Consider the following 17,786-nt stretch of genomic DNA (forward strand, 5'->3'; position numbering starts at 1 on the left):
CCATTCCTTTTCATTGCTGAGTAGCATTCCATTATATGAATATACCACAGTTTGTTTATCTGCTCACCTATTGATAGATAAATGAGTTGTTTACAGGTTTTGGCTCTTACAAAGAAAACTGCTACAATTCTCTGTACTTGTTTGTGTACAGATCTCTGTAAGGATATATGCTTTTATTTCTCCTGGATGAATACCTGGGAATGGAATATGTAAATTATATAGTAGGTGTATGTTTAACAGCTTAAGAAATTGAAAAACTGTTTTCCAAAGTTGTATCATTTTACATTCCTACCAGCAGTGTATTAGAGTTCCAGTTCCTGCATACCTCTTCAATATGTGATATGATGAATCTTTTCAATTTTGACCATTCTAATATGTGGATAGTAGTATTTCATTGGGGTTTTAATTTGCATTTCCTGAATAACTAGTGATTTGGGGCTTCTTTTCACATGCTTCTTTTCATTCTATGTATTGTGTGGAGAAGTGACTATTGACATTTTGGCCTATTTTTAATTGGATTTTTTAATATTATTATTGAGTTATGAAAGTTCTTTATATCTTCTGGATTCAAGTCCTTTATTAGAGAGATGACTGGCAAATGTATTCTCTCAGTCTATGGCTTGTCTTTTGTTATTTTTTTATCTTTCACAGTGTCTTTTGAAGGACAGAAGTTTTCAATCTTGACAGAAGTCCAATTATCAATTTGTTCTTTTTCTTTTTTAACATCGTTATTGGAGTATAATTGCTTTACAGTGGTGTGTTAGTTTCTACTTTATAACAATATCAATTTGTTCTTTTATGGATCATGCTTTTGTGTTGCATCTAAGAAATTCTTATCTAAACCAAGGCCACAAAAATTTTTTCCCATATTCTCTTCTAAAAGATTCATAGCTTTAGACTTGACATTTGGGTGATGATCCATTTTGAATTAATTTTTAGATCTGGTGGGAGGTGTGGATTAAAGTTGCTTTTTGGGGTGGGGAGCATGTAGATATCCCACTGTTCCAGCACAATTTATTGAAAAGATTACTTTTTCTCCACAGAACTGCTTGTACCTTTGTAGAAAATTGATTGTACATATAGGTGTTGGTCTCTCTTCTGTTCCATTAATCTATTTTTCTATCTTTACACTCATACACCATTGGCTGATTATCATAGCTTATTAGCTGTAACTTCTTGTTTTATTACTTTAGTGGTGGCTTTAGGATTTAGAATATAGGTCTTTGACTTATTATAGTCGAACTGATATTATACCTCTAGCTGCTATTTCACCACTTTGTGTATAGTAGAAGAACATTACAACTGTGTACTTACAGATCTACCCCTTCCCCAAGTTTGGTACTAATGTCATACATTTTACTTCTACCTATGTTATAAACCCAACACTACACGGTTATTATTTTTGCTTTAATCAGTCAGTAAATATCTACACTTTTAGTTAAATTTCATTTATTTGTGTGGAACCAGACTTCTATCTACTATCATTTTCTTTTTGCCTGAAGGACTTCCTTTAGCATTTTTTATAATGCAGGTCTGATGATAATGAGTTATTTCCATTTTGGCGTGTCTGAAAAAGCCTTTATTGCATGTTTATTTTGAAAGATATTTTTACTGCATATAGGGTTTAGGATCACAATTTTTCTTTCCTTTCAGTACTTCACTGTCTTCTTGTTTATATTATTTCTGATGGCTAACCTGCTTTAAACCTTGTCTTTGTATCCTTGTTGTAATGTATCTTTTTTCCCCAGATGCTCTTTAAGCTGAGTGTGCAGAATAGCTGCCCTCAGTTTGGATATTGTGTCCTACATTTTAAATATATCCAGTGCTTTCACATCTGTGTTAATATTTAGCTCTTCTTTTTCCATATAGGCTTGAAGTATTAGAAGAGTCACTGCTGCTCCCCCAGAAAAGCAGTTTTCAGATTGTTCAGTGCAACTGCAGTGTTCATGAATGTTGTGAATGTCACGTGCCGGTGCCAACAGTCAAAATCAATTACACCCTTCTTATGTATTTGAAAATCACATCTGGTGGAGTAATTTTTCACTCACCTCCAATGTCAGTTCAGCCCATTAATGTTGGTAAGTTGTGCATAAAAAAGGTAATAGATATCAACATCAGTCCTACAAACAGGTTGAAGATTGCTTACAAAATTTTTCACTAGCTTATCTTGCTTTGACCAACACTCTAAAGATGGTAAGTGTAGTTCTAGGGAGTATTAAAAGCAGCTTCTGGAATGATTTAACAGCAGTATAGATATCTCTGCAATTGTAACTTAAATTCTTTTTGAAAACAGTTTGATTTCTTTAAATCCTGGATCTGTCTAATGGATATTTATTGCTTGGTTATTACTTTTTCACATCTAGGATAACTATTTCTGAAAATAACTGAAAGCTTGTTTTTACCTGAATTTATGCCTTCAATAAACATTTCTTAGAGGCTCATGGGTGTCAGCCACTGACCTAGGAGCTGGGGAAACAATGGTGAATGCCTCACAGAACAGGGGCAGACAGTAGTGGGCAGAGAGAAACAGGAAAAACGTAAACAAATAATTTGCAGTACAAATCTGACCTTAAGAAAAACTCAAATTATAGGCAAAGGCCCATATTTTCAGTGCAAAGATTCCCCAAATTTATTTGATCAACTGGAATGTATAATTACATATATTCTGTGTATTCAGTTATTCAGTGTGAATAATATAGGCGAAGGTTAACAAACTATTTAATTTATTAACTCAGTTTTGTATGTGTATGTTAAATTATATATTACATATGATACATAATTTAACAGTGTTACTATTTTACATTTACATTTCCTGAAACGATTGTATACAAACTCTTTATATGCATCTCTGCATCATTGTTTTTGACATCACTAGAGCCACTTTTCCAAGTATCTGACACACTTTCCTACACAGGTTTACCTTCACTTCTATCTAAGTTACTGAGGACATAGCACTTTTTGAATCTGCATATGACATCGTATTTAACATTAGGACTTTTAAATAACTTGTCCTCTAGGGATATATTTGTGATGTCCACAACGTAATTACAATGATATCCAAGGAATTCAGTCATGACGTTATACCACAGGGAAAAATACAAAATCTATAAAGTATCATCATTTTCTCTTTTTAAAACCAGTTCTATCAGGTGATTTTTAGAAATATTTAGAGCCAGCACTGAATTAAATTGTTTTTAAAAGTAAAGTAGTTAAGAGAAGTTGCTGCGATAGACTTTATAAGAACCTTAAAAGTGATTTTGTCTTATTTCGGATAATTTTGGGGAAAAAATCTTTCCTTGTATTGGGATATATGTGATAATATCTAAAAAAGTGCTATGAAAGAAATAAGAGAAGTTGTGTGATGGAGAATGTCAGGTGTAGGGGCTATTATTTCCGTTATAGATGTCCTCTTTTAGGAGATAGCATTTAAGCTGAAAGAAAAAGAGATAGCCATGCAAAAACAAAAGGTGCACTAAGCAGGAAGAATAGCACTCACAAAATTCCTGGGATGGAATGAGCTTGGAAGTTGGAAGAACCAAATACAAGACTCTTTTGCTTGGAGTGAATGAAGTAGGAGAATATTTAGAGATGTGGTTAGAGAGTCATCTGGGTCCAGGTCATACTATAAACCAGGGTTACAACTTTTGGATTTTATTCTAATTGCAATGGAGGCTTTTGAACCAGGAGAGTGATATGATCAAGGGTGTGTGTGTGTGTGCATGTGTGCGTGTGTAAGCATGCATATGTTTAAAATTTATGCTGCATGTGAAGAAGGAAATTGATGAGGAAGGAAGGAAGGGTAGTTGCAAGAGTGGAAGCAGAGGAATCAGATAGGAAGCTGTTGGAATCATCCCGTTGGCTTAGGGTTGTTGCAGTGGAGAAATAAAGAAACGATCAGGCTTGGGATCTATTTAGGAGATGGTGCTGACTGAACGTTCTAGTGGATTGGGTATGGAGTGTGAAGGGCAGAGAGGAATCAAGGATAATAGTTAGGCTTGGACCTGGGTGGTACCAGAATAGTGGTACCAGATGCTGAGATGGGGATATTAGAGAGGAATAGGTGTGTGACATATTATGTTTGAGATGCTTATTAGAAACCGAAGAGATGTTGAGTACATAGTTGGATATATGAGCCTGGAGTTCAGGGGAGATATATATTTGGGAGTCTCTAGCATACAGATGTTTATGGGATTGTATGAGATCACGTATTTAGAGTTCAGTGAGAGAAAGACTGAGGGGTGATCAGAGAGAAAAGAGGAGTAAAGGAGTGTGGTGGCCTGGAAGCCAAGTGAAAAAAGTATTTCAGCTACTCACGGAACAAGCAGTAGGAATGCTGCTGAGAGATGGAGTAAAATGAATCAGACAGTTGACATTGGATTTGGCAAAGGGTAGTGACCTTGGTAAGAGTAGTTTCAGTGGACTAGCGAGAAGGAAGACCTGATCAGAATAGGTTGCTCAGGAAAATGGGATGCAAAGTGGAGAAAGTGAGTATGCCAGCTCTTTGGAGGAATTTTCCTCTGAAAGAAGCAGGTAGATGGGGTCTGGGACTGAGTACATAGGGGGTCCAGGGAAAGATTTATTTTTAGATTTCTAATATGAAGACATATATGTGTGCAAATAGGAAATGTAAAATAGTTTATAATTTTATGATTTCACTTCTGTTTGGTGTCTTTGTTTTCTGTCTTATTGGTCACGAGAACTCAGTGAATTTCACCTGTTGTTTCTGGACTTCAGAGTTTAGATATCCCTGCTTTAAAGTAACTAAAATTTGTAATATGTCACAGAAAGTGAAAGCTTCATTAATTTTGACTCAAGGAAAAGAAAAAAAACTATGACTAAATTCATGAAAATATAGAATGTGTAAAGAATGTGCCATTTTATTTCTTGAAAATAAAAGTCAGTAAATATTTCAATGTAATGGTGATTTCTGTGTTCATGAGTAATTCCTGTTAATCACAAAAATCTTGAAAGCATAGAGATGCACAAAGAAGAAAAAATATTTTATTCATTTATTATCTACTATTTTGGCATTTATTTCTATTTTAATATGTATTTACAAATATCCTTTAATTTGTAAATTTTAATAAATCAGGAATCCAAGTATAGATGTTGTTTAATAAACTTTTAAAACTAACAGTATTAAACATTTTCAATATTCTTCTCATATTATTTTTAAAGGCTGTATAGATTTCCCTTAAAGAGATAAATCATTATTTATTCAATCAATCCTTTATTGTAAGATGTTTGCGTTGTTTCTACAAATGATTTAAAGGTTATATTCTATGTTTAAAGCCACACACACACAAATCTCCATGTATGAGTATACACAAATGCATAGGTGTACATAAAAACACATATACACGTGAACTCAGAAATTATAAACTGAGTTAAATACCCCATTAGAATAAGAAACTCCATCCCCATTTCTGGTGACAAGCCAGGGCCTGCTAATGCTATGTTTACTGCATGTAAACTGTGCATGGTTTGGGCTATTTGAATGGGTATATCTGGATTTGTTGTATTTTAAAAGTAATAAATATACTGAATTTTGCATGCATATTTACATGAATTTGCATGAATATGTGCTTTGATCTTTGCATGCAAAATTTATATGCATTTTCCAAATAGTGCTCTGTAATATACTTTTTCCCCTTGTCATTTGCTAAAACAGTGGGTTTTGTCAGGGGAGGCTTCAAATAAGCATGGCAAAAGCTAGGTTAAGTAAAGTAAGGCAGGCTTTTTTACAGCAGGAATTCACATTTATCAAAATAACATCATTTACTGATTTATAGTTTTTACCATGTAGAGAGAAGGAAATGAAGATACATGGATTGCTATAGTAAGGTACAGGAGTAGAACCAATATTTTGGTTCTGTAAGTAGCCTTTGGATAAAGACACTTTAGTTGAAAGAATAGGATATGCTAAAAACTCATTTTGACTTCACTTTATGATTATCATGAAAATTACATGACTTAAAAGTGTTCTTTTTTTTTCTTAAGTGAAGCCTGATCCACCATTAGGTTTGTGTATGAAAATCACAGATACTGGTAATTTAAAGATTTCTTGGTCCAGCCCAACATTGGTACCATTTCAACTTCAATATCAAGTGAAATATTCAGAGAATTCTACAAAAAATATGAGAAAAGTAAGTATATTTTAGTAAATAAAATGAAAAGTTGAGAAGCAATTAAGGAAAGGTGAGACCACCTCCAAATCCCATACAGAACACCTCTGCATACCAAATGTGCATACTGCTTCTGGAGCAGAATCAGTCATCATTTAATATCATACCACTGGCATTCATTCAAGAGCAGCATAAGAAATGAGCATATATACAGCATGTCTGCATCTTCCATAAAATGATTTTAGAAAAATTGTTTGATGTTACTCAATATCTCTTACATGTAGATCCATGTTATATTTTGAGGAGCATGACAAATTCCTCCCAGAATTTACTGCGAGGAAAAGTTCCTTTTCCAAAAGTTTATGTATATTAGATTAATTCTCTCCCTCTCCTCCCTCTCCCTCTCATTAACACCACACACACACCCCACACACACACCCCCCACACACACACGCACAACTAATGGCTACAAGAAGTCCAGATACAGAATTACTGAATTCATAATTATAATATTTTCACCTAAAGACCTTCTCTGGTTTCTGATTTTACACGTCATCCTTATTTTTTCTTATTGCTGAATGTATTTGTTTACATGCAGTACAAACATGTGTAGTGTGTCAAATCCTTTTTTCATTCTTTCAGTAAGTATTGAGCGCCTTCTAGGTGCCGAGAACTCAGTATCCATTGTGTAGTAGAACAGGACGAGGGGAGCTTGGGAATGCTAGTGGGAGAGGGTGGGTTGAAATATTAAATGGAGGTAGGGGAAGCTCTCCTTGAGAAGGTGATATTTGAGCAGGGATTTGAAGGAAGTGGTGATGTAGATATCTGGGAGAATTGGAGTCTAAATAGGGAAAATAGCAATTCAGAGGCCCTAAGCTGGATGAGAAGCTGGAGGCCAGGGTGGTGAGTGAGGGCAATAGTATTAGTGGATCATCAAAGAGGGGGAGGGGAGGAGGAGGTCATAAAGAGCCTTGTGGGCCATGCAAAGACTTTGGCACTTTACTTTGTGAAACTAATTGTTATCTAATTTAGAGGTAAAAACCTGTCTTTTTAGATCTGGGCTAAGTTTTTAAGGCTTTATATTCATAAAGAACAGAATGGGAATCCGGTGTCATGTATGGAAAAAGCAGTTGAGGCTTCTCTGGGCTTTAGCTTTCTCATCTGTAAAATGGAGATAATAGGATTTGAACTACAGGTGATCTGAAATTGTTTAATGCATTTCTGATGCTTTTCACCATTTTTAGTCTGTGGTGCCCCACAGTCTAATGAGCCAGGGAGTTCAATATCTTTGGATATACATCATTGGTTGTTTCATGCAGTTAGGTCTCTTAGATATTTTGATTCACTATAGCTGATCATCAGCCTTGGGTCCTTAAAATTATTCATGCCCTCCTTCTGTGACACTTTGCTCTAGGAATGTTTATAGTTCTCTGTCCACCCCTGTGCATCATCTTCTACCGTGTGTGTTACAGTTGTCAGCAGAGGCTTAAAGCTTCCCACTGACTTTAGCTGTATCTCTCAAATTTTGAAAGGTCAATATTCATTATCATTCAGTTAAATGTTGATTATCATTATGATTTTTTTCCTTGGACTTACAGGCTATTTAAAATTTTATTGACTATTGTCAGTCAAACATTTGTTATTGGGTTATTGATCTCTTTTAAATTCCACTGTGGCCAGCTAAGTACTCTGTAAGATTTTAATTCTTTGAGATTAGTTGAGACCTGCTTGTGATCAGTTTTGGTAAAGGTTTCACACCGACCTGATGCTCTGATGTTTTCAAATAATATTTAACAGGCTGATGAGATTGTCTCAGCTACATCTCTGCTAGTAGACAGTGTGCTTCCTGGGTCTTCATATGAGTTTCAGGTGAGGAGCAAGAGACTGGATGGCCCAGGAATTTGGAGTGACTGGAGCACCCCCCTTACCTTTACCATACAAGGTAGGTTTTATAAGAGTCACTTCTACTGACAGGGGAATATGGTTCCTGAATTTGCCTTTGGCATATTATATGCATCTTAAATTTTGTGGCAGTAAACCTAAAGGAGGAACACCATATTAACTGTGAATTTAAATTTTGAACAATTTAAATTTTTAACCTGTTAATGAAAACTTGTGTGAGAGCTCCCACATTTATGTGCATCCGTAGCAGTATCTTGCTGAATTACTCTTTCTGACCCAAAAGAGAGAGTTAATATAATAGTTCCAAATTTACAAATTCAGAACACTACTTGTATTGACAGCTCCTGAATTTACACTTGAAAATCAGGTATATTTATTTGGCATAGATTTTTAAGTATTAAAATTTTATTTGAGTATTACATATTATATAATTAAGCAATTCTTTTCACTCCAGGTGCTTGCTTTTCAGAGTTTTTACTTTCAATTTTCATATTTTTAAAGGTATCTTTAACATCAGAAAAACTGAAATTTATTCACAGCTTCCTCGTGGAGTTGAGGTGCAATATTTTACATAGAGGTCCAGGAGTCTAATGGTGCTAGCCCTGGCACAAACCAGGGTGTGACTATAGGAAGACAGTTCATGGTCCTTTGACTAGTTGTCTGATCTGTCAAATGTGCAAAAATTATTCCTACTCAAACTCATTCAGGTTGATTATGGATATGTGGAGATAGCAAGGACCATGTAAAACACTCAGCAGATATTCAACACATTTAACTAAATAGGTTTATTTATTGATTACTTACTATTTAAAAAGCACTGATTGTTAAAAAGTAAGTAGCAGTAGTGGTTTAGGAGCCCTGACTTCGGAGTCTGACTGAAGTTTATTACCACTTATTTGGAAAGTTTCTTAACCTCTCTATACCTCGATTTCCTCATCTGTAAAATAAGGACTTTTCATGTGGATAGTTCATAATGCACATAAAGTGCTTACTGCAGTGCTGACCCTTAGTAAGCACTCATGAAATAGTAGATCATAGCTTGTAAATATCATAGCTTGTAAGCTGACAAGCTCAGTATTCAAAATCTCAAAGTCTAATGAAGGTGAGAGATTGACATGATATGTAACTAATTGCTTAGCACAAGTAAGATTGTGAGAAGAGCTAAAATAAGTGCTAAGCACCAGGAGGAATTAATTCTCATTGGAAAAGTCAGGAACCTTGAGTGAACAGACTTAGAAGACAGGAATTTCTCATCTCTCTTCCTCAAATAATAATTATGGAGTATCACGATGTGAGTAATATGATGCTGAAAATTCAACTTTTGTTCTATGTTCAGTTATGTATCATTGATTAATAGGTCTTAATGACCAGCTGTGAAATATGTAGAGAGGAATGAATTAACAACATCAAATTTCAGTGAATGGCCCATGGAGGTTTTTATACAGTGGGATGGGGTGAATGGGTGGTAGGAGAGGGTAGTTTGACAAAGGAAATAGAGGCAACAGCCCCTGCTCCACTCTGAGTGGCTTGTGGCTTGTACTTTATTTAACTGTCTGGTGAAATGTTTCTCTTCCACAAGAAAATGGCTTCATTCTTTGCTGTTTTACTTCTTTTTAGATCTGAGAACCTAGCCTCTCTGAAGAAAAGGGAAATTCTAAAAGAATCATCATTGTTTTTAAAGTTTGCTGATATTCAAGTTATACATTTATACCTTCCTAGAATAATGATTCTTAGCAATATTATGTATTCAGTTGGATGAATATGAAAATTTGATCCAGAATAATATAATAGCTACTTGTGCTACACTTATATGAGATTTTGTTTTGGATTGTTCAACTTAGGTTTTTAGACCTTTGGATGGACATATTTTTAGTTCTATTTTGCTTTATGCAAAACCCTTTTGTACTTCTATTACTTTCCTAGTTCATGTCAATATCTGTAGGATTAAATTTGCTTGGTTTCTTAATATTTTGTATCATATTTTTATGCTTTCATATATAATATAATCAGATTTATTAATATATTATAAAGCACATACATACACATGTATATGCCCTTCCATAGGCAAATATTTAGTGTTTTGAGTACACGAAGGTAATAAAGGTATGTTTTGTTGAAAAGAAGCTTTGCCAATTTATTTGCTTGTGCAATATCCAACAATATTACCATTAACAGCTAGCCTTTTACTTATTCAACACAGATGTGTCCCTCTAGTGACTGTAGACATCCCAAACAGAAAAACCTGAAAATAAGTGAGAAATAAATCCAGACAGTGAGCAAACGGCTGCCCCAAAGGGCAGAATTTGTTGATTTAGCAATGAGTGTAAAGTTAAGCTTACTAATTTAACAAACTTGGTTAGCTCCTATGCCACTAAGTGGTACCATGCGATTATTAAGGGAAAGACAGAAACTTGCCAAATAGAAAGTAGACTAGGACACCAAGAGTGGGGAGAAAAGCTTATACACTTTAGTATCTCCCAAGCACATTTCTCTATCACAGTATTGTCTACTGTAATGATGTAATGCGTATTGAATCACAAATAAAAGGTAGAAGTAGATTGATAATTCCTTACTGAATAATAATAATAATATTGACAATTTTAGGGTGCCTCCTGTGTCTAGGCACTGTTCTAAGTGCTTTGCACATACTATCATTTTATCCTTTCAACAACCCTGTGAGATAGGTACTGTTATTCCTGTTTCATAGACAAAGAAATTGAGAGTTAGATAGGGTTAAATAACTTGTAAAAGTTAATGCAGTTAGAAAGTAGCCTAATTCCAAAGTTCATGTTTGTAACCACTAGTAAAACAATTAAGTGCATAAATGTATAATTATGCAAGATTTCTGGTGGCACTAAAAATTGATTCTCAAAGCTAGTAAGCAGTAAGCCTAATTACATAGAGCATTTTAGTGGAACGCCTCGTTTCCTTCATGATTCCTGGTAAATGAGGTTTTAGTGCTGCTTAGGTTTTTTAGGTTTAGGTTTGCTGAGTTACGTTGGCTGCAATGTCTGCCCTTCACAGCGCTGACCACACTTGAGGTTTATTCCCTGAAAGGTGTGCAACAGCAAAGTATGTCTCCAAACTCGGGGACTTCCTGTTCTTGTGTAAAGGGATTTGAATCCTTCTCCCTTAAGTCTAGTTACCTAATATTATTAGATTCACCTCCATTGTTCACTGATAGGTGCTGTAACGGCATCCACCAAACAGAAACGTTCTGTAAGATTGAGGTGTTAATTTGTTTAGAATGAATTAGCACACCCACCTTTTCATTTCCAAACACTTTGGGTTTGTTTTTTTTTTTAAAAAAAAACAGAGGTTACTTGATGTATTACTGCAGACAGAATGCTAATTCTCAGTAGCTACCTTTGTAGCTACTACTTTTTATTCATTAATATATTAAAGGTGAACCTACCAAGTGCACAGTTAATGGAGCATTGACTATTCCTAGTCAAGGAATTCTTATGGATTCTTTTATTTATTTTTAAATGGGGTATGAATCCCTTTATTTTCTAATTCTGTAGGTCTTATCTCTCTTTTTAAAAAAAATTGTTTTTTTGGCCACCCGCCATGTGGGACCTTAGTTCCCCAACCAGGGATGGAACCCGCACCCCCTGCTTTGGAAGTGTGGAGTCTTAACCACTGGACCGCCAGGGAAGTTGCATCTTATGGATCCTTTTAAAATGAATTGGATAGGTTCTTTCTCTGTAGCTGTTGGGAGATCTTGGGCTTTTAGAGGAAAACTCAGGACCTTCCCAGAACTTATAAAGTACAAGAATATTGCAATTTACATACTAAAAATAACTTTAGAATTGCTGAATTCTTGTAGTACCTTTATTAACTGCATTCTTGTTGCTGTGAAAGAAGAGGAAAAACAGATATTAGATAATTTCTACACTTCCTGTGTAGCTCTTATACCAGATTAAAGAAAATATTTTTTCCTTAAAGAAAGATAGGTAATCTGCTCCAAGAATTTTAAAAAAAAGCTATTTTCTAGAGCTATGATAACACATTTTAAAATAACTTATCTAAAATGTTTTGATCCATGATTTATGTTCTTTTGAGTAATTCACTAATATTTATCAATAGAATTTCCTTTTTAAATAAAATTTATTAATGTAGATTCTGTAAAGGTATTGATACTTGGTCATGAGAAGAAAATCATTATTGTTTCCTTATTTTACAATAAATAAATAAATTTTTTCCTGTTTATCCTTGACTGTAGACATACAAGATGCAAATATCTTATATGGATTATAAATATAAAGGCATTGAAGTTTAGCATGCTATTACTGAAAAGAGAAAAATAATAAAAACGAATCAAGGTTTTTTTGGACTTGTTTTGAGGGTAATCCACATATGTATGAAAACAGATATTCATATTCTATCAGCAGAAAATAACTTACCTTAAATTGTACAACTGAAATACCCTGTTTTTGTAATACACTATGGCAGAAATAATTTCATCCTATGTAAACATTCATTTATTTTTATTGTTTCTAATAAAACATAGAGACAAACTATGTTTCCAACAATAGGAGACTGAAAGAGTAGTATGGAATAGTGTAAGGCATTAAAAATAATATTTTAGAAAAATACTGATTCCCCTTGTCCTCAACCACAGGGTACTGGCACTAAATAACTTCAAATGATACTACAGAACAGTATTCACAGTTTTGCCTGCTTTGTTTACTGGTGCATCATTGATTTTACATTTTCTAACAAGTTTTCTTATTTAAAGCTTATTTCTCTACCTGCTTACTTGAAATTTTCATGTATCCAAACGAGACAGTGGCTATCACCATTTATTCTTCAGGATTTTGTTTTGTAGGGATTTGGCTTAAGAACTTGCGCTAAGGTTCACTGATTCTGAAAGCAGAGTCTGATGGAAGACATACCATTGTGGAATTAGACTACATTTCATTTTCATTGATTTTCTGCCTATCAGTTAGCAAGTGACAATTACTCTCTAAAACATATTTTATAATGCATAAGTCTCTGTGTTTAGAAAATATTGAGGACATTTATGGAGGCTCAAGCCACTTGGGAATGGGAATGCTTGGGGCTCTTACTAACTGTACATGAACAGGCAGCTACAGTTCTGCAGTCTCTCAGCACACTCATTTTATTTTGGGCGGTATAATCCTGAATGCCTTGTGAATCTTTTTTTACATGGTATCAATTGCTTACATGATGTTTTCTGTCTTCATCTAACATCCTACCTTTTTTTCCCCATTACAGATGTCATATACTTTCCACCTAAAATTCTGACAACTGTTGGGTCTAACGTTTCTTTTCACTGCATCTATAAAAATGAAAACAAGATAGTTTCCTCAAAAAAGATTGTTTGGTGGATGAATTTAGCTGAGAAAATTCCCCAAAGCCAGTATGATGTTGTGGGTGACCATGTTAGCAAAGTTACTTTTCCTAATTTGAATGCAACCAAACCCCGAGGAAAGTTCACCTATGACGCAGTGTACTGCTGCAATGAGCATGAGTGCCACCATCGCTATGCTGAGTTATATGTGATTGGTAAGAATCCCGGGATTTTCTTCATTTTATTCCATGAGATACATTCTTATTATGGACTCTATCTTAGAGTCCCATTAAAGATATTAAGGAAATTTTATTTTCATTAAAAATGTTTTGGTGTTTTTGCTTTATAGTAATATTTTAATGTGTTTTAAATAGATGTCAATATCAATATATCATGTGAAACTGATGGGTACTTAACTAAAATGACTTGCAGATGGTCACCCAGTGCAATCCAATCACTTGTGGGAAGCACTTTGCAGTTGAGGTATCATAGGTATGTATATTTTTGCTGTTTTATTTTTCTGTGGATATGGTGAGATAAACATCTCCTGGAAAATATCACCATAGCAGTAGTCTTGTAGATTTATTCCCGAAAGAGGAAGGTAGAATATTCTTAATTAGGAAATTTTTAGAGGGTTAAATAAATTGGTGATTCTTGAAAAAATTCACACACAAAAAGATTGTAATTTGTTTTTGCTTCAGATTATTTTTTTCTGATGATCAGTTAATTCTCCACAGTTGCATTTTAGTTAATAAATGAAATACAAAAAATTAATGTCTATACATTTTAATTTGACTTGGAGAATTGGCTAGAGGAGAATATCAAGGATTATAGAAGCCTCATATCATTTGCTGAAGATTAATGTTTTAGAAAAAAGTTGGAGGTAGTGGTACAGATATTGTAAGAGATAATATGAATGGTCTTTAGAAATAGGTAAGATTATTTTTTTTTTTAATTGAAGTATAGTTGATTTACAATGTTGTGTTAGTTTCAGGTGTACAGCAAAGTGATTCAGTTTTATATATATATATATGTATCTATTCTTTTTCAGATTCTTTTCATTATAGGTTATTATAAGATACTGAATATAATTCTCTGTGCTATATAGTAAATCCTTGTTGTTTATCTATTTTATATATAATACTGTGTATCTGTTAATCCCAAACTCCTAAATTATCCCTCCCTCCCCGCCGTTTCCCCTTTGGTAACCATAACTTTGTTTACTTAATAAGGATTAAACAATTCTAGTAAAGAGTAATTTGCATGGCTTTTTTTTTTTTTTACCGTTCTCTGATTTGAAAAGAATTCAAGTCATCGTCTTCCTATAGTATTCTTCTCTCTACAAAGACCTTTATCTAAAATAATAACACTCTTGATTAGGACAATTTTTATAACATTCTTTAGTAGTTTTCAAGTGTGTGTACTACTCTTAAACACCCTGTCTCAGTTTGTACTGGGACTTTCAATTTGTATAGCTTGTGCTCATTTATTCTTAAAATCTAAAATTTCTGCTTGAAAAACAAATCCATTTCCTCAAATACTGTGTTCTGATTCCTATTCCTAATGCTACCAGTCTATTCTTAAGTAATATTAGAAAAAAGTGAGGCAATTTCTTTGTTTCTCACGTGGGAATAATAGCTGTCTTCATCTTACCTGATATGAGAACTTTAAAATCAATAGAATATTCATGGCATACCATTTTACTTTTGTAATCTGTCTTTACTTTCTTTCCATGGCATTTTCACATTAAAAATGGTGTTTGTGGACAACTATTCCATAAGCACTTGGACTCATTTATCTTCCTAATATTTATAGAAGAACCATGAAACTAGCTGAATATACGTGTTCAAGTTTTTTTAACCTCTCTGAGGCCTCAATTTCCTTGCCTGTAAAATGGAATGAATAATAGGACTTGCAGGGTTTCTGTGAGAATTAATGACATTTTATTTAATTATAATTAAGTGATATGATTTCTGCTGGTAAACATTCAATAAATGGTTATATCTGTCGTGATGATAATGATGCTAACCTCTGGATTCCAAGTGGACTATTACTGTGCTTCTGTACAAGGTCATGGTTCTTATTTTTTATGCACAGATGACTCTTCATCCCTCTTTCTCATTTAACCACCCCCCCACCACACTGATTCACACACACACACACACACAAACAGTTGTAATTTTGAGGAAATAGGAAGAAAAAGGTGTCACCAAAAATGGAAAATGAGAGACAGGAAAATATAGATTTTTCATTTTCTTGTAACCTCCTTACTCCCATTCTTATGGAAACAGTAACTGCTACTTTAGCCACTTAAATACCATATTTAAAGCAAATAATGGCAGAAGGGCTATTGCAAAGAAGAGGAGAGATGCTTTGTATTCTCTGAGGTGGAGTGTTGATTGGGATGTAGTGATAAAAAAATATTTTCTTAATTTTCTTCTCTGAGAAAATAAGTGATATACCTGACTGCATGATCCATATAGAAGTCAAAAATTGATATTATTTTAATTATATTGCTTTGAACTAGAAAAGATTAGGACAATGTCAGTTAAGCTACAATTTACTATCATTATGTTTTCAATTTGTTTTGTGGAATTTAAAGTGCAAGGAATTTATCTTCCTTTCCATCTCAGAAATTCCCCATTACCACTTGTGATCTTTATTTTAAAAATTCAATCACTTCAGTATAATATTAGCGTAGCTTCCAAAGTGTTGTAAGTTCTATCTCCAATTGGATCCTTACCTCCTTGTTAGAACATTGTCACTTATTTCATTTGCATACCCACTTACTGTCTAGTGAAATATTTAAGAAGGGTTATTTTCTATTTTTATGGAAAGATCGTGATATAGCTGAGAATTCAAAAATGCCTTTCTAATAAGAACAACTACTTTTAGATGGAGCAAAAATTGTCTATTTTAAACAACAAAGCAGAATTCTCAAATATCTTATTGCTTTCATCAATGTTGTATATTTATTGATTGTTTTTGTATCTTTTAAGGAGCAGCCTTTACTGTTCTGATGTTCCATCTATACATCCCATATCTGAACCCAAAGATTGCCACTTGCAGAGAGATGGTTTTTATGAATGCCTATTTCAGCCTATCTTCCTATTATCTGGCTATACAATGTGGATTAGAATTAATCACTCCTTGGGTTCACTGGACTCTCCACCAACATGTGTCATTCCTGATTCCGTGGGTATGTCAAAAACTATGTGTATGTCTTCATTTTTTTTAGCATATTTGGACTCAGGTTGATTCAGGGTAACTGTTGAATTTTCTGATCACACTAGATTAAAAAAATTTTTTTTCCTACTTACAGTGGAATTGAAAAGACAATTAGCCTTAGAAAGTTTTACACTTTTGGCTTTATTTTAAATCAATAATAGGAAGATTTTCAGCATATAATTTGATGAATTATATTGATCACTGGGTATAAATTTAGTAGTAATATTATTCTAAATAATGCACTATTTTTTGTTTTTTTCCCAATGTACTTATGAAAACATTTGATGCTTTTAATCTAAAAGTTTAATTTGGATATTCTGATGGTTTTTGTAATCTGAGTAGTCATAGCTCAAGGCTTTAATTTGTAAGGCTGGGTAGGAAGGGATTCAAAATAACTCAAATGAAATAAAGAGAAAATAGACAAGGATGATGACATCCATTATAACATTTTAAACATTCTTTTAAAAGGATACTTTGATTTCAAAGGATTAAGAGACACCTTGGAGATATTGATATATTACTCTAAGTGTCACTGTGAAATCTTTGGGAAATGATCCATTTATGATTTTGCAGCAAATGTAGAAGAGTATCTTTTGATGCTATATAATATTTTGTTGGGGAATTGTACCAAAAATTAATATTTGATCCATTGTATTTTCAAATAATTAGTACACATCTGAATTCAAACCTATATTTTGTTAAATATAGCATAAAGTTGTCATAATTAAAAAATTTTTTTCAGTATGAAGTCCCAGTTAATTGATCTGCCCTCTCACTGCCCCTTCCTGTTTAGTTTGGTTCCATTTTAAGTGAGTTTACTGTAAGCAATACTTCTCTGGTACTAAATATCCTAAGATAGCAAGGAACTGTCCTACCTCCCTACCCTACAGACATGCACAGATATACCCTCACATGTATTATATGACAACTGCAACATGGGTTCAGTTCGATATCTGAACAATTTTTGATGTTATTCTTTTCAGTACTAACATAAGGCATTTAAATTGTGCTTATATTGCCTACTGAGTACTGGAAAACAATGTGAAAATTCAACTTTGGAATCCAAATGCCAGCTCCACTTATTACTAGCTTTGTAAACTTGGGCTAGTCACTTAAGTGCTCCGTGACTATTTTATCACCTATAGAATGTGGAAAGCTCCTTATACCTCCCTAGTGTAGGTATTGTGGGGATCACATAAACCATTGTACTTCAA

The 17,786-nt window shown here is 33.8% G+C and overlaps 1 protein-coding gene across 1 annotated transcript in view; it reads left to right on the forward strand.

The window, feature by feature from the left end:
- LEPR (leptin receptor) overlaps positions 1-17,786 on the forward strand; it is a 103,440-nt gene that overhangs the window by 53,846 nt on the left and 31,808 nt on the right. Inside the window, 6 exon segments of the mRNA XM_059924131.1 lie at positions 1,870-2,078; positions 6,001-6,146; positions 7,923-8,067; positions 13,269-13,559; positions 13,719-13,836; positions 16,344-16,543. Coding sequence (XP_059780114.1) covers positions 1,870-2,078; positions 6,001-6,146; positions 7,923-8,067; positions 13,269-13,559; positions 13,719-13,836; positions 16,344-16,543 — 1,109 coding nt within the window.

Source organism: Balaenoptera ricei, chromosome 1, assembly GCF_028023285.1.
Source record: "Balaenoptera ricei isolate mBalRic1 chromosome 1, mBalRic1.hap2, whole genome shotgun sequence".
Lineage (NCBI taxonomy): Eukaryota > Metazoa > Chordata > Mammalia > Artiodactyla > Balaenopteridae > Balaenoptera > Balaenoptera ricei.